General features: G+C 30.3%; 4 protein-coding genes across 6 annotated transcripts; 3 read left to right on the forward strand and 1 right to left on the reverse strand.

The window, feature by feature from the left end:
* The first annotated feature begins 656 nt into the window (after positions 1-656).
* On the forward strand, positions 657-4,385 carry LOC111901591 (RNA polymerase sigma factor sigA). 3 transcript variants are annotated; one of them, XM_023897466.3, is made up of 10 exons: positions 657-747; positions 1,624-2,423; positions 2,604-2,802; positions 2,908-3,000; positions 3,076-3,204; positions 3,286-3,339; positions 3,439-3,489; positions 3,597-3,659; positions 3,790-3,902; positions 4,082-4,385. In XM_023897466.3, the coding sequence occupies exons 2-10, from the start codon at positions 1,774-1,776 to the stop codon at positions 4,188-4,190; spliced, it is 1,461 nt and encodes a 486-aa protein (XP_023753234.1). In that variant the 5' UTR covers positions 657-747; positions 1,624-1,773; the 3' UTR covers positions 4,191-4,385. The 3 variants fall into 3 exon arrangements, with proteins under 3 accessions (XP_023753234.1, XP_023753233.1, XP_023753232.1); XM_023897465.3 differs by having other exon boundaries at positions 660-765; XM_023897464.2 differs by having other exon boundaries at positions 691-848.
* Positions 4,386-8,222: 3,837 nt separating this feature from the next.
* Positions 8,223-8,531, reverse strand: LOC111901733 (60S ribosomal protein L6, mitochondrial). Its single transcript, XM_023897618.2, has one exon. It carries the CDS (start codon positions 8,529-8,531, stop codon positions 8,223-8,225), a length of 309 nt encoding a protein of 102 aa, XP_023753386.1.
* Positions 8,532-10,082: 1,551 nt separating this feature from the next.
* Positions 10,083-12,074, forward strand: LOC111901593 (ras-related protein RABD2a). The gene is made up of 8 exons (XM_023897467.2): positions 10,083-10,303; positions 10,732-10,804; positions 10,890-10,937; positions 11,020-11,067; positions 11,138-11,209; positions 11,319-11,474; positions 11,555-11,658; positions 11,748-12,074. The coding sequence occupies exons 1-8, from the start codon at positions 10,290-10,292 to the stop codon at positions 11,842-11,844; spliced, it is 612 nt and encodes a 203-aa protein (XP_023753235.1). The 5' UTR covers positions 10,083-10,289; the 3' UTR covers positions 11,845-12,074.
* Positions 12,075-19,252: 7,178 nt separating this feature from the next.
* On the forward strand, positions 19,253-20,452 carry LOC111901594 (ethylene-responsive transcription factor 2). The gene has a single exon (XM_023897468.3). It carries the CDS (start codon positions 19,349-19,351, stop codon positions 20,042-20,044), a length of 696 nt encoding a protein of 231 aa, XP_023753236.1. The 5' UTR covers positions 19,253-19,348; the 3' UTR covers positions 20,045-20,452.
* The last annotated feature ends 1,091 nt before the right edge of the window (positions 20,453-21,543 follow it).

Genomic DNA, 21,543 nt, shown 5'->3' on the forward strand with positions numbered 1-21,543 from the left:
TATGGCAAAAATGATTTTTTTTATAGAAAACGCGAAACAGTAGACGAAATGTCGAAACCTACGGTTTCGTGGGTTATTTTTGGCCATTTACTAATTTTTGGCTAAAAATTACTAATTACCCCTTAATTTGGCTAAATTAGTAATTACCCCATAATTAATTCCCTTTAAGTCAATTTGTTACACGTCACCTGTGTATAGGTATGCAGCTGAACTAAATTACACAATTTTATTGCCATACTCAACACAACACTCACAAGTCATAATTGGTTGTCCAAACCCAATCTCCTCCACCTTGGATACATCACCCAGTTGAATATAATATATACTGATTATATTTATTTTAAAGTTAGCTAATTGTAATGATTCATTTCGTTTTTAACTAAAACTTTGTATTTTTACTTATTTTTTATTTGTTAGGAGAAAATATATAACAAAAATCTAATCAGGATATTAAATTTTAGAATTTATATCTGATTATAGTAATAAAAATAGTTTTGTATTTAAAAGATACTGTTATAATATAATGAACGTTTAAATATAAAAGAAATTTATTATAATAAATAAATAAATAAATAAATAAATAAATAAAAATACGCTTTATCCAATCACTTGCTGCATTTAACGCATAAATTTTTTATGATAAAATTATTAAAATTGAAAAAAAAAGGGAGAAAGAAACAAGAAATGTTGTTTTCTAGAGGAAAACGAAGGCAGAAGTTGATACAGTTGCACCTCCTCTGCATTCAGGTTCACTCGTTCATCCTGGTTATCATCACTTCTCTCTCTCTCTCTCTCTCTCTCTCTCTCTCTCTCTCTCTCTCCACCATTGAATGAGCTTGGTACCGAAGGTAATGTCGAAGACGACTTCGTTTTCGTTTTTATGTTATCCTTCATGTAACAATTTGTATCGTTTGATGTAGTTTTGTGATTGATTACTCCATTTGTGATCTATCTTTTTTGAGATTTTAGTTACAATGCATCTGCTGAGATTTTTGATATTGTGACGAGGCTTGTGTTTTGCAATTTGCATCAATTGAACAGTTAACACAAGGAATCAGGGATGGTGGTTCTATTATGAAATCGGTTGTGTTATAGTGTTCTTTCTAATACATTGTTCATTACCGATAGATTAGTTAAATTAAGTGATTCGTGCTGTTATTGACTGAACGTTATTACATGTATGTTATCGGCGATTTGTTGAATGTCTATGGTTTGACCTGCGATTAGGATTGTACATGATCGATTCAAATTGGAGAATGAATCATTGGCATAACATTTGAATTGGATGTACTTTATAACTAAACTCAATTATAAATTCAAAGTTGTGGAACAAACGTTAAACTAAGCTGATACGATCTTGCGCATTTGTGTTGCGAAATAAATTGGGGATGATTAACATCATGAACATACATTTAGATAAGCTGATAGGTTATTATGTATTTGCGTTGGAGCAACAGATTGGGGCTCGCACAGTTCCAATCTCTGTTCCAGATCTTGGGATTTGAGTGACCTGATTGTATTGTAGCATCGCAACCCCTTTTTTTTTTGTAAATTTAATGATTACTTTGATGGTTGTTATACATTTTCTCTTTTTATTATAATCTTCTCTTTTCTTTTGTTCAGAAACTTTAAGCAAGTAATTACCAGTAATCGTGAAGACCTGTTCAACAATCATGTACTTTATGCTCAAGAGGAAGCATATCATGGTTTCTGTAAAACAATGTTCTGAGAGTAAATGACACAATTTCATACAAGTTGAATCAAGCTACACAAATGATGTCTACAACTGCAATTGGACTAAGGGCAACAAATAGCCTCTTGGGTTCATCCTATTTTTACTCAGATACAACTGAAAAATTCTCCTGCAATGGTGATATTAGCTTCACATTTGTCACTACAAAGAACACAATCACTGCAAAGAAACAATCCAACTACAGCCATAGTCTTACATCCAAACGAGATACAGATTCCCATTCCATAAGAGCTTTAAAACAACATGTAGCTACTTCTTCTGATCCTTCAATCTCTACAGACCAATGGGTTCAAAGATTTCACCACTTGGAAGACAAAAGCTCTGAACAAGAACTTCCTGTTGAAGCTTTACTACTTTTACAATCTTTCCTGGAGAAGCAGTGGAAACTTCCAACCGAGAAGAATACAAATACAACTACAGATACTCCCACAGAAAAAGACAGCAAAAAAATACACATCATTAGCTCACAGATATCTGCACGAAAGCGTAGAATAGAAGCAAGGAAGAAAACACCAAATAGTTGCTCTGAAATTGGTTCAGAGCTCCTTCAAAATCAATTTAAAGGTCATGTTAAAGGGGTAAGAAGTGAAGGACTTCTCACTCAATCAGAGGTGATCATTCTATCAAAGAAAATCAAAATCGGTTTACGCTTGGAAGAGCAGAAATCAAGGTAACAAAAATTTTCATATAGTAAAAGCAATGTACTTGATTCCTTATTAACTATAATAACAATGTACATACATTTTTTTTATGAATATGGGCATTGAACTTTATCTGTTACATATTTTTTTTATCAATATCATCAAAAAAATGTTAATGTAAAATTACTGATATTGAGCTTATTTTTCAGACTGAAGGAAAAATTGGGATATGAACCTTCAGAAGGGCAACTTGCAAGTTCCATGAGGATTTCAAGAATGGACTTAAGAAAAAAACAAATTGAAAGCACTTTGGCAAGAGAGAAGCTTGCAATGAGCAATGTTCGTTTAGTGATGTCTATTGCAAAAAGATATGATAACATGGGAGCTCAAATGGCTGATCTTATTCAGGTGCCTTAAGAAATTATTACTTTTTAAATATAATAAATTGCCATTACTTATAGCTGAAGAATTCTCTTTTTTTTTTTAACCATTAACTAACTTGTTGTCATGTAGGGAGGTCTAATTGGACTACTTCAAGGGATAAAAAAGTATGATTCATCAAGAGGTTTCAAGATTTCTACCTACGTTTATTGGTGGATACGACAGGTGAATTATGGAAGATTTTTATTTATTTTTAAATTCACCATCAAGGAGGGTATTTACGTCTTTTTTTTATGACAGGGTGTTTCAAGAGCTCTGATTGAGAATTCTAAAATCCTAAGATTACCTACTCATTTGCATGAAAGACAAAGTGCAATCCGGAATGCCAAAGCCAAACTAGAGGAACAAGGAATAACTCCATCAATTGATGTAAGTTAACATAACAAGTTATTTATTTCTTTTTATTTTTATTTTTTTCTTATGCTTGCTTGCTTTCTTTCTTTACCACAGAGAATTACAGAAAGTCTGAACATATCCAGAAAAAAAGTTATAAACGCAACTCAGGTACTAAAGATTTTTGCTAACTTGGTATTTCCATATTTATTTTTCTTTTTCTTTTTTCCAGGTTCTTAATACAAATATAAATATTATTACTTGATGTAGGCAATCACTAAAGTATTCTCACTTGATAATCCTGGACAAACACTGGATAGTGTAAGTAGTCAAGTATTAGCTACTTATTTTATATTAAAATTCTCTCAACTGCCAAGTCACCTTCTTTATTCTTAACCTTTTTTTTTTTTTTTTTGTAACTCCTGCAGGACATTGCAGATAATTGCATGGAAAACGACCCATGGCATGGAGTAGATGAAGCAGCTCTCAAGGTATTTACTTCAACATAAAAATGTAATATTCAAATTAGATACTTTTTATCACACACAAAAAGGTGGAACAAGATATAAGACAGAGACTCAAACATTGAAAATAGCCCTAAAAAGTCTGTTGATTTTGCAGTATGAAGTAAACAAGCTCATAAACATGACTCTAGGGGAACGCGAGAGAGATATCATTCGTCTTTACTATGGTCTTGACAAGGAATGCCTTTATTGGGAGGATATTGGTAAAAGGTATAAACTTATAGCACTCTCATTAAATTTCTATTTTAGGAAATGTACTTTTAAAGTCAAGTTTAAGAGCCTATGTTATAAGTTTATAATCAATTCACCTGATTACCAAAAGTTAAATTTTATTTTAAACAACTGATCTCTTCTTTGATTATAAACTTCTATTTAATATGAATTTTCAGAATAGGGTTATCGAGGGAACGTGTTAGGCAAATTGGACTTGTTGCATTAGAGAAACTAAAACATGCTGCAAGAAAGAATGGACTTGAGGAAATGTTGGTGAAACATTAATTTTCGGTATGTTTTTTTGTACTAGTAAAGTTTGTGTATTCAATTCCCTAGTTAAACATAGTAAAGTATATATACTACACTAAGAGTTGAGTACACTATATAGAATAATCTTCATACACATAATGCAACAAAAAGTTGCATGTATCATTTTGTTCCAAGAGAATATATATATTATTGCGAGTTTGTTTCGATGTACATCTTGTGTTTGTTACAATGAATGTGGTTTCTAGGGCTATTTTAGGGTGATGAGGAAACATTTTTGGGTGGGACAAAAAATTACAACTTTTATCCTATTGACATCATCAGTTCAATGCATGTCAAACACAATACAACTTGTTTTTGTGATGATTCATCTTGGATAACCAAATGTACTTAAATTAACACTAATGGCAATAAATATGAGGCGAAGGCTATCAAGATGTTCCAAGAATATGTGAACAAAGATAACATGTTATGATGGATAACAACTTAAATAAAAGCGTCGAAGTATTTTGCAAAAGGAAAATGATTATTAATCTCGTTCACGTTCAACCATTTATATAGGAATAACTAAATTTTGCAGGTATTGCAAATTTCTGAAAATTAAAATATAAACAATTTTATTGAAATTAACTAGTAATCTAATCGGGAGCTGATTCGTACATAATATTTCTTTTACATAAACAACAATTTGTGTCTTAAAATATTATATTGTATAACTCTATAAAACATAAATTGTTATGTATGATTTTTTTTTGTATACGAACCACTTCCCAAATCAAATCAAATCAGGTGAATTTTGGAAAGAAAGTAAATCACATGATTTTACAATCAAACATAATATTTTAAAACAAAAAATGAACAGAAATTGGGTGAAAGTCAAACTTGAACTCCATCAAGCTCCAGTAGTGCACTTCTAACTTGAATAACTTGATAAAAACTCGCAATGCTAAATACAACCATGTAATACGCATGCCAAAGACCAAGAAACAACTGGTTTATGAAATATTCCAACAAAAAAAGTGATTTATTTATTTTTTTTAGCAAAAGAACACAACATCTCGTGGTTTCATACTTTTTTCTTATCAAGTCTGCTATTAATCGGGTTTCATTTTCAGAAAAACGTTTTAGATATGGGTGTCCTAAATGCAAGGCATACTCATGATTATTCATTTCACATATCGCTTTTAAGAACCAACGATTTCTACCGAATAATACTTGACTTTCAGTTCAAATGGACAATTTTTTTTCTACCAATATTTTTTGTAGATATTTTTTATTTTTGTAAACCGCACCACGATCTTACTAATAGATAACTTTTATAATAATGTAACCAAGTCCTTGCCTTGTTTTTTGAGCACAGTCTATTAATTGTTGACAATAAGTGAATGCATGAAAATGGTGTTTTTTATTATTATTTATCAGAAACTAATAAAGTTATTGATTAATAAATGTATTAATAAACCTAAAGCCTCTTGTCTGCGGACGAATATATATTTCTTTTACAAACTGTCTGTTTTTTAGAAGACAAAAAGACATGATCCAATGTTTTCCAAATTTTGCAAACGTCATCCGAAATAGAAACTCTTGCACGAACATTTATAACGACGACTTTTGTTTGTGTTGGTGGCAGCTTCCCATCCAAATGCAATGTTCCTTTCGGTGTTGATTCAAAACACTCATGCATTTTATTTGTTTGTTTTATTAATTACATAAATAAGTAAGTCATCTCTTTTCTAAAAAACCTAAGTTTTTTATTTAAGTTTCATATTTTAATTGATATTTTAATTTTGAAGTGTTTTTTGTATATTTATAATTTATAGGAGTATAGGAGTATTTGTTTTAGCAACATGCAAACTTTAAAAACAATCAATTTTTTCTAGTAGAGTAAGCCCTTCCCACATGTAAAAATGTATTGCAGCCTCAACCATAGATATCAACCTACACTTTGATGTTAGGCCTTGATGGAAAGTTTTCCGAAACCGAACTAAATGGAATTGTTAATTTCAAAAAATGCTTTCTAAAAGAAAGAATATCCATTTTCCACAAACCAACAATTCTCTTCTCAAAGTAATTATAGGGATATCCTTTTCTAGTTAGACTTCTTGCAATGAAAGAACCATCCCTTTCTATATTTATAATTTATATTTGTTTTAGCAACATACAAACTTTAAAACCAAACATTTTTTTTATAGACTGCAGAAGTTTGGTCTATATTTTTTCTATAGCAATGGTCTGGGGACTACATATACTTTTATTTTTTGTAAAAAGAAACATCTAAATTTTTATCATTATCTTTTAATATTTTAGAATTCATATTTCTTTTTATTTATTATCTTTGCCACAATATGCGATACATATTTGGACATAAACAAATAAACTATATTCAATGAATCTTTATGTTGAGAAAACATTTGCAAATTTAATATTTAAAGACCTATGCTATAAGTTATTAATCAAATAGTTTATTACTAAAAATAATATATATTTTAGATAATCAAAATTTTTATTTGATTATAAACCTATAATGTAACTTATTAAATGTTAAGTTTTTAAAAGTATTTTCCTAAAATAAAAATGACTAAAGTTACGGGCGTATCAGGCACGGAGCGTTTGGAAGCGTTTGAGGGATTCTAGCTTCTAGCGTTTGACAAATATTTATACTATCTTTGATTTGGAACAATTTGGTTGTATTTTTGGGTGTTTGAAATACAAATATTTTATTATCATTGTTGGGACGTTACAGTTTCATACACCATTCGTTGTCGATAAAGTGTGGTGAAAAAAGAAAGTTAATACTAAAGATTTTGTTATTGCCAAAAACAATTGCACAAAACTTTATTCATTATGATAATGTTGTCACATTCATGGCAAGTCTAGACACTTAGGTGTTAGATATAACATGACTAAGGAGTTAATCATTAATGGTGTGATATCGGTTGAATTTATAAGAACACCACAAGTGTTAGATATAACATGACTAAGGAGCTAATCATTAATGGTGTGATATCGGTTGAATTTATAAGAACACCACAAAATTCGACAGACTATTTGGCTAAAGGTTTAATTGAGGACTCTGCATAAGTCCATGATCCTGATGTGGTTTAAAGTGCTATGTATCTTTAACCACCAAATTCTCTCTATATGTCTTGGAACTTCTTGGAAATTGAATTGAATATGAAAAGCTCACACTTAAAGAACGAAACTTACTTTGAAGCATCTCAAGTACGATGTGTTCAAGCCTACAGTGGGTAAGGATGACATTATCTTCTTTAATAATAGTTTTGATAAAATGTATTGTAGTTGGTAATTAATGATGAAGTTATATTTTTAACAATAATGATAATACATATTTAGCACCTAAGGATAAGTTAGCATCTTATTAAATGGATTTTTCTAACATTAACAATGGATATAAAAAGTAATTATAATGAATTATAAACATGGAAATTAATTATAATGAATTATAAAAATGGAAATTTACATAATGGTCACTGTGTTTATTACATAATTGCACTTCCAATCCCGGTGTCCTTGTTCTCACTATCGGTGTAACAAAAAAACCACATTGCTGAAATAGTGACAAAAAAAAATCGGACTGAGAATGCAATTATGTAACAAACACAAGAACCATTTTCGTAATTTACTCTGAAAAAGGTAAAAGTTTGATTGATAGTTGAAAAGTAAAATGTTAAAAATGACATAGAAACAAATAAGTATTTATGGAATGAAAAAGAAAAGGAGAACAATTTAACAACTAAAATATTTGAAATCAAGTTTATATTAACAAATAATTGGCTATAAATTTTGTCTAATTTTGATAAAAAATGGAAAGTAGGTAAAACCAAGAAGGATCTTTGAGACCAATATTTCAATCTAAGACCAAAAATGCAAAAAGGTGTAAACTATAGGGACCAAAACTGTAATTACTCTAAAGCAATAAACTTGAAATAAAAACTGGTACCATTTGTCCAAAAAGTTATTCATACGATTCCAGAAAATACAAATCAATTCAATGCACAATTCTAAGAACACAGAAGCTAAAAGGTAAAGTTATTTTGATTTATTCCCTTGTTTTTTCTTTATAACTTCATGAACATACATAATACCTTTCCCTTTGTTAACCTCCGGTGGCTTACAGCTGCGAACGGCGGCAGCAAACTGGTGCACCCTTTGTTTGTCAATTCCGGTGCAACAAACGATATTTGGTTTGAAACAAAATAAACGAACAGCAGGAGGCACTGATAATTCAACTTCGTGGTTGTACCCCAGCTTCAGAAACAATAAACGACCTTCTGATTCCGCTCTAGCTTTGAATCCAACTCCCACGATCTTCAAAAACCGAAAGAATTGAGCTTCCATTTTAGCAATCACTGTTTATAAAGATTAAACCATAACTCCAACTATCTTTAGAAACTCGATTGGTTGCATTAACAACTCAATTTGACTATTAGGTTAAACAACAATTCCAGAATTGATGATATTATCGATTATAAACCGAATCATTTTCTCGATTAGAACCCTAATAGGGAGAAGATAGATACCTTAAGGTCGCTGGAGAGAGCTAATGTCGTTGTCGATGTTAGAAGAGAAGCAGTCACCTGAGGAAAACAATCAACGATCGTGATGTGGTGTGGTCACTGTGGGTTCCAAGTGAAAGAAAACCGAAACCCTTCAATCATCTTTTACCAAAATTTAGTTTTGCCCCTTGTAGTTTTAAGTTTTGATAGTGTGGTTGTTACTTTTTGGTTAAATGTTAATTTTTTGTTTACATGTTTATTGTTAAAATTTTCATTTATTATTAGCAGTAAGGAACTGGCTTCCAATATGGGATGTCAAATGTTCAATCCATTTTTATTTTATTGAAACATAGATATAACATGTTTAGTAAAGTGAATAATACATATTCTTCTAACACCAAATATATCATAACTAGCAACTTATTTTAGGTTAATAACTACCAAACTACATAAAATTTTCAAACTGTAATAATATAAGAGTTTAAGGATAAAAGATCATTACACATTTCTTTCAAAATAATTCATATTTCTTGTCTTAAACTATATTTCTCAAGTCGAATCTCGTAAGGGTGGATGAAATACCTTTGTAGATGTTCGAGAAGGGGAGGCGGGAGGGTATCTATGAGAACGTCGTCCAATGGTTTCTTAGTACAACTAATTTGTGATGTTTCGAGTTAGGTTATTTCTTTCGACCATTCTACAATTATCTTTTGTTTTATATGCAATAACACTTGTAACATACATGTAATCAACATGTACTAGCTATGTGAGATGAGAATGATGAAAAGAATATCATTTTCGTGGCCTTGAAAAGTTAAATAATTTTCAAAAATGTATTTGTGATGTCTACCGTTGTTCCCCGTACTTTCATGTGTACATTTTAGCTAATAAATTATTTTCAAATATAATGTTAATAATATTAATTATATGTTTAATTAGTCCTTAGTCATTTGTGACATGTTAACTTTTATTAAATAATATTTGTTTTGTAATTAACAAATAACAATCTTTTTATTATTCTAATAAAAGAATAAGTTTATTATCCTTTTGTTATGTGTCATCCTATTATAGGCGTGTTCGGCACGGAGCGTTTGAGAGCTTCTAGCTTCTAGCGTTTGACAAAACGTTTCATTTTGAACAGAAAGTCTCGTTTGACATTACAAGCTTCTAGCATTTAGTTTAAACAAAACGCTTCAAAGCTATTCGCTACCCGCTAGTTTTGTCAAACACGTCCTACAATTTTTTATGTATAATTTACGAAAATATCAGTTATTTTAATTAAATTAGTTTACTAATATTTTATTATTTTTCATGAATAAAAACAATAAAAATTTCAAACGTAATGTTAGGATATGGTGGCAGTAAGGTTAAAAGCAGAGACACCTCGTAAATTCCCATGTTTGTTTGTTACATTCTTCCTCTCTCCCATCTGTCGGTTTGTTAATATCATCCTCCCCTCTTCATTGCCTTCCATTGATTAACGAATCAAGGTCCCATAATTCTCTTCTGCTCTTGCTTTTCCGGTGAAGATCCAGTTTTCCGGCCGTCAGACACCGTTGGATCAGTCGGCCCCTTTATATATCACTGCAAATTCTTTATCATGAATCACGAGTAGTAAGTCCCCGATCTCTGTTTTCTCATATCGAATTTAAATCCATTCGCGTGTTAGATCTGCTTCTATTGTTAATTATCAACAATGACTAATCTCTATTGCCATTGTTGTCGATTCGGTTTAATTTAATCGGATCTCATTTCGTGTAATTGCTTAAGCTTTTCATCCTTTTCTCTGAATTAATCGCATCAATTTTAACATTATGTGCTAAAACTCCGTTGATCTTCTCTAATCGCTAGAACTTGAAGTTTGAAAACGGTATATACGTTTGCGAGAATTGCTTAGGGACGTAACGCTATACATCCAATTACATTAGGGTTGTGATTAGTGATGAATTGACAATTGTATTACAGTTATTCGAAATCGATTCAATTCGTCCAAAAACAAATGCTCTTTTTATTGCATGTAACACTTTCCATATCTATTCCAGTGATTACTTGTTCAAGCTTTTGCTGATTGGAGATTCAGGAGTTGGAAAATCATGCCTCTTGCTTAGATTTGCTGTAAGACATAATTCATTAATTCCACCTATTGCTTGATTTGATATTCCATGGCTTCTTATTTCTTGCTTTGATCTCTTTGATACAGGATGATTCATATCTCGACAGCTACATAAGCACAATTGGTGTTGACTTTGTAAGAATCTAATCTTATTTGTATTGTATCCATGATCAGAGTTTATCATGATGAAGATTATAATCTCTCATTCACTCTGCAGAAAATTCGTACTGTGGAACAAGATGGAAAAACCATTAAGCTTCAAATTGTGAGGATTTTCTTAATCAAATATATATAAAATAATATTTGTATGAAACTAATGTTGAATATTTATGCAGTGGGATACTGCTGGACAAGAAAGGTTCAGGACAATTACTAGTAGCTACTACCGTGGGGCACATGGCATTATAGTATGCTTTTTCAAAATTCAAATTCTTATCTCTCTCTTTAAGAATTAAAAAATCATAATTTGATAAGAAATAAGTAATAAGTAATAGAAATTGATGATCTTTTATGCAGATAGTTTATGATGTCACTGATCTAGAAAGCTTCAACAATGTTAAGCAATGGTTGAGTGAAATTGATCGCTATGCAAGTGAAAATGTGAATAAACTTCTTGTTGGAAACAAATGTGATCTTGTAGAAAGCAGAGCTGTGTCTTTCGACACTGCTAAGGTACATATTTTATTTTATTTTTTTGTAGTTTTGTATTTTAAAAAGAAAGTAAAAATATAATACTCCTCTATTTTGTTTAGGAATTTGCGGATGGAATTGGTATTCCATTTATGGAAACTAGTGCTAAAGATGCTACAAATGTTGAACAGGCTTTTATGGCCATGTCTGCTGATATCAAAAACAGGTACCCCACAAAAGGAATTCATTTTTAACATTCTTGGAAAAATACAATGATGGAATGTAATTACTGATTCCATTCCTTCAAATACACAGGATGGCAAGTCAGCCCGGGTCAAACAACATGAGGCCACCATCTGTGCAGCTTAAGGGGCAGCCTGTCGGGCAGAAGGGCGGTTGCTGCTCAGGTTAATAAATCAAACATTCCAATTTGGTTTTCAAGTTTTTTGCTTTTTGCTTTTTGCTTTTGATATCATCATTTTCATGTAAGCTATTTTTTTTTTCAAGAGTCTGATTTTTATTAAATGGGTTGTACAAATTGCTGCTAGTTTTCATTTGCTATTCTTTATTCATGGAAGCATTTAGACATAATTTGTATTTTTTTGGAACTATCTTTCAAATAATATACAAAATTCTTGCATATGTGATTTGGAGTTTCGGGATTAATATGTTAGGTCTGTTTTGAAAGTGATTAACACTAATGTTTGTTCACCTCATATTTCAAATATGAACTATTCTAGCAACACATAAGAATGCACTATTGTTGTAGGGGGCTCAACATTGTGTATTTGACATTTAAATAATCAGATAATTAGAATCGTTTTATATAAACAATTAAAATTAATTAACTCCAACTTGATGTCAAATTAATCGTATAATCCGTCCCAAAACCCCTTATGTGAATGTATGATTGCTTGTTACCTATTGGATTAAAAGAATGAATGGTCATTAGCATAAAATTGCAATCAAGTTCCCAATTACAACAATTTATTTCCATGTGGTAACTTTTATAACTTCCTTACGATCTATTTTGTAACTTTTATACATTCTAGATTCAATACGCTGAAAATAACATCTAATTTTCAATTCATCTACATTCACTTTCTTTCTAATAAAGACAAACGTCACACATTGAAGCCATAATCAATAGGCAACTAAATTTTCACTTGTTTTCATCTGGACACGAGTTGTTAATTCATATTCTCCTTTAACTTTGACATATAACATCAATTCACTTAAAATTTCCACATTAAATAAACCATTGATATCAACCCAATTCAGCATCAGTCTAATTGGATTATTAGATCCCTCTTCATCAAAAACTACAGCTGTTAACTTAATTCATCAAAAACCTTGATCAGAACAATACATAAGTTGGGGATTTGGCTTACATCAAAACAACCTATCAAACACAAGGGCTCAATTTATGTTGACCCGTGCAAATCTCAGCCACCATGGTCTGGGTCCGGTTCCGGTTCCAGCAGTCCTAATGCTCATCCTTAGTCATGTGTCATCTTATTAGGTCTTGTAATTAATGTCATGCCACTTGTCAACCTATTGATTCTTCATTTCAAATTTTAAATTCTCATTCTAATTACATTAAATTAACTAGGTGTGAGACCCGTATGTTATACGGGTTAGATAAAACAAAAAAATTAAATGTAAAGGTTTAAACAAAAAATTATTTAAATTTGAAATTTAAAATTTGAATTTAAAAGGAAAGATATTCAATAGTATATGAGTTGTAATATTGTAATTTAATTATTATTTTCAATTAAGGCAATTATTAATTGAGATGTAAATATGATGTGTTAATTAAGAAAAGATAAACAATAAGAAAATGACAAATGTAAAAAAACATTTATTCAAAATTACCAAAAAATGACATGTGTCCAAGTTAATGAGAAAGTGACATCTGACAAAATTCTTTTCATTTATTAGGAAGGATAACATAACATTAGAATAAAAATAAAAAATAAAATTAATACAGATTATAAGGTGATATAATTTAACGTATTTATTTGAATCACTAAAATATATCTTAATTGGTAATTCATTTAAAATAGTTAATTAATAATTTTGAGTTTACTATGAAAATTTAATTAATTTTGTAACTATGGTTCCACAGGTTATAAACTAATACCTTCATCCCATCATAATTAAATTCAATAATAAAATACAATAAATGCATTTCGTTTTTATTTCTCAACCAATAAATATAATAATTCCGACCTATGTATTAATCTTTTTCTTTTGAACATTTGTGCTTTTGTGTATTATATAAATCAATTGAAAACATGGATAGACACTCTTTAGCCCCAAAATGTCATTTCTTTATAGTATTTAAAAGCCTTAATACATTTGATATGTATTCATAATTTTTACAGATATTACATATATTCTTGATTAAAGGATGATATTAGTTATAAATCATAATCTAACACTTTTACTTATCGTCAGTCATCAGATATGATGTTTTTATGGCATACAGTTTGCTGATTATTCTTGAGATGTTAAATATCTTGCTACACATGTTAAATGATAACAAGTAGATTAAAACACTATTAAAGAAAATTAAACGTGATACATGTCATCATTTGATATGGGTAGGAGGATGGTAGAAAGAAATTATAGAAGAATATTTAATTTCTCTTCTATAAAAAATGGTTTCACAAACTACTTCACTACAAAAAACTAATCCGGAGTAATCATATTCTTGTGGGGTTTCACATAGTAATTCACTTCAGAAAACATTTTTAGACTTGGTGATTTTGATGATATAAGTGATATTAGTGGGTTGTTTAGTTAGTATAATGTTAGATAGGTCTGATAACAGTTATTTGGAAAACATTTGGTCAATAAACGAGTTATTAATTTTAATTTTGTTTTCGTATAGAAACCCTAGTTTTTGGTTATTGGGAATTTTATACTAGATTATCTTGTTTTTGTTATAAATATGTTTATATTGAAGTGTATCTATCTCAAGGTTGGTAAAAGATTAGAGTTGTATAACATAATCAACAATAATTTGTGTGTTTTGGGTTCGATAGTGTGTTAATGTAGAAAATCCACCATATTATTATAGCTCTTCATTTTTGGTGCAATCTAAATTTTTATATTTGTTTAAACCATGGAAGAGTATTAATGTATATTCTTCTTGATCCGTTGGCTAGAAGACCCCACGGCTAGATTCTTTTGTATTATATTCTTCTTTAATAATATAATTAAATTGTTGAGAATCAATTTAATTATACTATTTCATATAATTTGTTATTAACAATTCTTACAACTACCAACATTTGATGTGACATGATGAATAATAATTTTAACAACTTTAACTAATGTTTATATTTAATAAGTCGCAACTTTAAATATAAATAAATTCTAGCCTACTAGATTCAGTGGTGTATGATGAAGAGGATGATTCATTCATGGCATATTTTATTTTCTGTGTTCTGTCTGGGTCCGGGCTAACCCGCTATCCTACCCCCATGAACGGCCCAACTTTCTTTCTTTTCATTTTCATTTTGCAAACATTTAATTTGTTTTACAAATTTGGTCAACATTTTTTTTTTTAATTTATTTTACAAATTTGGTCACATAACTTTATCTTTTTATCGTTTTGATCCACTTTTAATTTGTTTATAAATTTAGGCCATTTTAAAAAAAAAAAAAAAAATCGCCAATTTTTTCTTTTAATCATTTTGGCTCGATTTGAACTTGTTTTACAAATAGGTCCATTTTTTTAAGAAAAATTTGGACAACAAAATTAGTTTTTATAAATGATATTTTTATAATTTCCTTTATATCTTTTTATGAATTTATTTTTACATAATTAGTTTTTTTTTTACATATCTACTAATTTGTTTTACACCTTTGTGTTTTGAAATTACCTTATCTGTAGTAGTTACTTTATTTGTTTTATGATTTTTTTTTACATATTTATTTTAATCTTAAATGGTGTGTCACTAACCAAAGTTATTTATTTATTTATTTTTATCATGAACGAGCTACATACCCCTTCAAATTTCCATCAAATTTAATATTTAATATGTTGGTAATCCGTCTGAAATGGTTTTAATGATGGATTTACCACAAATCAGTTATAAACCATTTTAAAATGTTGATGGAGTTGAGTATCCACTAATATATGAAACCCCTAAATCTTTTTTTTTTTCTTGATCCACAGCTCCTGATTTTTATGTATAATCAATTAATAATCATAATGTCTATATCTCAATTTGGAAACTAGTTATAACTTATAATGTGTAATATTTCTAGGGTTCCTATGTATTGTTGGGATGCACCCATAGTTGTTATGACTAATAAAATTTTCTTACTTTATCTAATTTGTTGACGAAAACGCTTGTCAACTTAACGACATTTAGTTAACAAAGCTATTTTGAGATGAAATAACCCAATCGAAAAATCAATGGGCTGAAATTGCCGATTGTATAATAATAAACGGACGAAATTTGAAGTTTACAGAAGTCATCTAGAACATGACGTCATCAGATACGGTAGTTTATACATTCATCACGTGATTAATTTAATTTTCTAAATAATATATTTGTTTTCTTTTCTTGGTCTCAACTTGTCCACTTGCAATTTCCAACCATATGAACCTTCATTGATGGTTCCTGTGGCCCACATTAATATCTTTAATTACAAATCTGTCCTTCAAGTTTTGTTTACTTTTTAAGATGTTATTGTTTAATTTGTTTTTATACAAATGAAAATCAGTTTTTATTTTGGTCATTGCATTTATAATCTTTTAGATTATTGCTAGATTTTAACATTGAAAGTAAACTTTTGGCTCTTCAAATCCTTCTCAACCTTATCCACGAGCTCATATGCACCAATAGTGCTATATGCATCGGTTTATTTAGCTCTAGTGACATTTAAGTTAAAGTTGATGAATCCTTATATTTTGCAACATATTGCTTTGGATTCTTGTACTTTGGCCAGTTTTTCGGTGGTTTCTTTTTTCTCTTATTGATAGTTCGCTATTCTAAAACTACCTAAGAAACAACAAAGTGAAATATTAGAAAATAAATAATTAAATGTAATGGTGTATGTATAAATGCCATCCATGCACGTTCCTACATATAGATTTTTACTTTCTTACCACTAATGCAAGAACGTGGGAACAATTAAATAATAATGTAGATACATAGTTGTGTGAATAATGATTAAATAGGAAGTCTTTTTGAGCAACAACATAACGACGATTATTCTATAAATATATCCCGTCCTAAAAAAACATAACCTTGATTATTAACTGCAGAATGAAACAAATATAGTAACCAATGTACTCTTAACATCCAAAATTACCTTTAGAGTATTTTCCTAATAATCAACATGAGTTTTGCTGATGATTTTAATGCCACCAAATGATTTTAGTATAATAAAATTTATAAGGTTGCCAACGAGAGCTCAAATCTTGATTATCTTCGACAAGTTTTAGGAGGCGCATAATGAGCATTTAATATTGATTTTAATATGTTATCTTTAGTAATCAGAATAGTTCCAATTCATATAAATCTCTTGTTTGTGATTTATTATTTGTGTCCTAATTTGAAATTGTTTCTTGAAGGATTATCTTCATAATTTTGTGATACCCAAACATAAGGTTGAAATATCATATTCGGAAAGTGTTTTACACGATTCTTGAAACAATCTAGGAAACATCTTGGTTCCATGAATGCTCCTATTCCTTCCAAACCCAAACAAGTTTCGCGTTGCATGACAACTTACTAGGTTCGTGTGCAAGTAGTCATGTCGTATTTGTAATTAAGGAATAATGATTTTTTTTCGAGAAAATGACAAAAATAGCCAATTACATTAATTGCATTACAAAAATAGCCAAAAAAAATCGGGATTACATATTTAGCCACCCATTTCGCAGATGAGAAGGTCCCATCTGCGAAATGGGCTTCTCATCTGCGAAAGTACAAGTGCCTGAAGCACAACTGTGCTTCAGGCACTTGTACTTTCGCAGATGATAATTTTTTTTTTTTTTTTAAATTTTTTCGGTATAAATAGGGGTAATTTCGCAGATGGAGAAGGTCCCATCTGCGAAATCCTCTGATCCTATCTGCGAAATGATGCAATTTTTTTTTTATTTTTTTTTTTTTTTTTTAAGTTTGACTATGGAATAAATTGGTTTGACTACGAAATGAGCTTTGCTATATAAAAACTTTTGTAGAAAAAATATCATTTTGGTTGTTATTTGTTTGTGAAATACTCTCTATCTCTACAATTTGCTCAAAAAATGATTGAATACTTGGTTTGTCTTGTAACCAAAATGATATTTTTTCTACAAAAGTTTTTATATAGCGAAGCCCATTTCGTAGTCAAACCAATTCATTCCATAGTCAAACTTAAAAAAAAAAAAAAAAAAAGAAAAAATTGCATCATTTCGCAGATAGGATCAGAGGATTTCGCAGATGGGACCTTCTCCATCTGCGAAATTACCCCTATTTATACCGAAAAAATTTAAAAAAAAAAAAAAATTATCATCTGCGAAAGTACAAGTGCCTGAAGCACAACTGTGCTTCAGGCACTTGTACTTTCGCAGATGAGAAGCCCATTTCGCAGATGGGACCTTCTCATCTGCGAAATGGGTGGCTAAATATGTAATCTAGATTTTTTTTGGCTATTTTTGTAATGCAATTAGTGTAATTGGCTATTTTTGTCATTTTCTCTTTTTTTTCCCAAATTAAGGATGTTATCAAACATGCATTAGTAATTAGTTATAATGAAAAGAATATGATAAAACTAGAATTCGAATATTGAAATTGAGTTGTCAAAAATTTTGTCAAACATTCTATATGACACCCTAAAACGTATATAGAAATAACTATTTTAGATAGATAATAATACAAAGACTTTGAATGTAACTTTTCATAAAATAATGAATATTCATCGGGCATGGTCAAACTATTACACGACAAATGGCTTATTACAATTGAGATCGTGATGAAATATTTGGAAATATGGTTTAAAGAATCTCATACATGGTTACATTTCTTATGTAAGATTGGATTTGTTTTATTTTTTTTTTTTGGAAAGTTCATAAATCACAAAGCAAGAGTCTTCATATGAAACCAACATAATAAAATCGAAAAAGATGTTGTGATATAAATCACTCGTCGTGAACTATAATATCAACTTTTTATTGAAAATGAGGAGAGTACGTACTTGCGTAATTTTTTTTACCAAACATACATCGTTATAAACATGGCCAATATTTAAGTCATTAAGTGTAAATACATGAAATCCTTTGCTTTCCATGGATTTGTTGCATAATCTCATAGATATTACTTAACCTCTCCCCTAGCAAAAAAATTAATCAATCACAATTACGATCTTTCATATGTTCTCGTAGACATTACTTAATCACTCCTCTAGCAATAAAACTTTACAAAATTGTCCTATATCGATCTAAATCAAATCCCAAAATTTTAAGAATTGTGTCATTATACACATCTCAAGTTGAAGATGAGGTTTAATATAATTCAACCTCATCAAATATAATTATTCCAATTTCCATAGAAGATGTTATTCTTGAAGGATAAATGGGAAAATTCTATTTTTTGTTTGCTAATTCACCAAAATAGACAAATGACTAAAATGAATAACAAATATGTGTTTGTGGACCATATGTGTAAAAGAACATGACTTAATTGATGGAATGTTCATATTGGAATTTGTAGTGGACCATTGTTGTACTTTTACTATATCATTTCTTAGGTTACCATATTACCCCCCGAGTTCGTAACCTCCCGTCATTATATAAACCCCTCGTTATCCTCTTTCTTCAAAAGTTCTTCTTTCAAGTCTTCTCTCATCTACTTATCTTAATCCATCAAAAATCAAAATACCCTCTTATTAAAATCCCAAAATCACTCACAATGATGCAAACAGAAGCATTTCCGGCGACATATCCCGGCGAACTACCAGTATTTTGCCGGAGCATCAGTTTCAGCAGCCTCATGCCATGTTTAACGGAAAATTGGGGTGATTTACCGTTGAAGGTGGATGACTCTGAGGATATGGTGATATACGGCTTCTTACGTGACGCTGTTACAGCTGGGTGGACGCCGTTTAACTTCTCGGCTAAAGAGATAAAAGCCGAGTCAATGGAAGAGACGGCGCCGGCGTCAAGTACAGACCATCTCCAATCATCAGAAGTGGCGGCGCCGGTGGAGGAAACTGCTGCAACTACGGCGACGGTGATTGCGCCGGCTAAGGGAAAGCACTACAGGGGGGTTAGGCAACGGCCGTGGGGGAAGTTTGCGGCGGAAATAAGAGACCCTGCTAAAAATGGAGCGAGAGTTTGGCTCGGGACCTATGAAACGGCGGAGGAAGCGGCGATTGCATATGATCGAGCGGCGTATAGGATGCGTGGCTCGAAGGCTTTGTTAAACTTCCCACACAGAATCGGCTTGAATGAGCCGGAGCCAGTTAGAGTGACGTCAAAAAGGAGGTCGCCGGAGCCGTCAACATCTTTATCATCGGCTTCTGAGAGCGGTTCACCAAAAAGAAGAAATACTAAAGTAGAGCCAGAAGTACAAAGCCGATCATTAAATGAGTTTAAACATGAATAGTTGAATACTAAATGCCACGTGGCATTGAAGAATGAATACATTTCTTATTGCAACTACTGGACCAGGGACCCACAAAAGATCCGACCCGGGAGTCGGAGTGGGAGAGTGTAGCAATTAGGAAACTTGAAATGCCGAAATTGCCCTCCAAATGGGAAAGTGAAATGATTCCTCTCCTTGGCTATTTGAAAAGGTGTGAAGCATTATGGGATTTGCACCAATGGCTACAATGGGAATTGGTTATCTACAAGTTCTTGGATTAAATATTTCAAAAAAGAGAATGGCAAATATCATAATGACAAAAGTGCATATTAAAATATATAAAAGATAGATTTTGTAGAGATGTGTTTTTAATAGATTATATATGAATGTTGAGAAAAATAATATATATATTCTTGAATGAGTTTGATATATGAGTAGAAGAACTAACAATTATTTTGGTTGTTACATAACCATTTACACTTGATTTTGCCTCAATGTTTAACCTCAAATACATACATGCTCCATACAGTATATTCATGTTTTAATTGGAGTGTCTGGTTGCAGAATCCAACAATGTTTTAATTTTGTTGTTTGATAGCTTATAGTTAGTTTTTCCTCTCGGTTTATATATATATATATATATATATATATATATATATATATATATATATATATATATATATATATATATATATATATATATATATATATATATATTTGTTTTAATTGGAGTGTCTGGTTGCAGAATCCAACAATGTTTTAATTTTGTTGTTTGATAGCTTATAGTTAGTTTTTCCTCTCGGTTTATATATATATATATATATATATATATATATATATATATATATATATATATATATATATATATATATATATAAGTATTACTCATAACTTTTGTTGCTATAAACAATAAACATTAAGAATAAATCATCTTAATAAGAAATAAGATCATTTTGATCATGTACAAATAAAACATAAGATCACAACGGATTATTATGGTTGTGCCCTGTCTAACTCAAGACGAAATTGATAAGATGATGATGTTTTAGAAAACTTTTTGCAACTTATGACGTTCGATTTCAAGTTGAATAGACGATTCTTTGATGACCGACTATATAATAAAACTACAGAGATGAGATGGGGATTGTAATGTGATTAGGATTGTTTCACTTATACAATCTTAAAATCGTAAGATTCGTAAGATTAAAATCGATATTTTAATAACTTTGGTAAAGCCAAACATAAAATCGCCACTTCTTTTTTACTTTAAAAAAAGAAAAAAAAAACAGATGGTTAGCAGTTTAGAATATTTCCACAAACATTGCCCTTACTTTTAGAACCTTCACCCAAACTTCCTACACTTTTAAGCTTTTAAGAAAAAAATACATTTTATGTCATGCATATGTTGCTTTACAACAACAACAAAAAATAATAATAATAAAAAAAATAAACAAAAAAAAACCCTTACAAAAGCCGTTCTCTTTACAAGTTGTTGCTTACTTGCTTACGTTGATTCCAGG

Source organism: Lactuca sativa, chromosome 9 (genome assembly GCF_002870075.4).
Source record: "Lactuca sativa cultivar Salinas chromosome 9, Lsat_Salinas_v11, whole genome shotgun sequence".
In the NCBI taxonomy this organism is placed as follows: domain Eukaryota; kingdom Viridiplantae; phylum Streptophyta; class Magnoliopsida; order Asterales; family Asteraceae; genus Lactuca; species Lactuca sativa.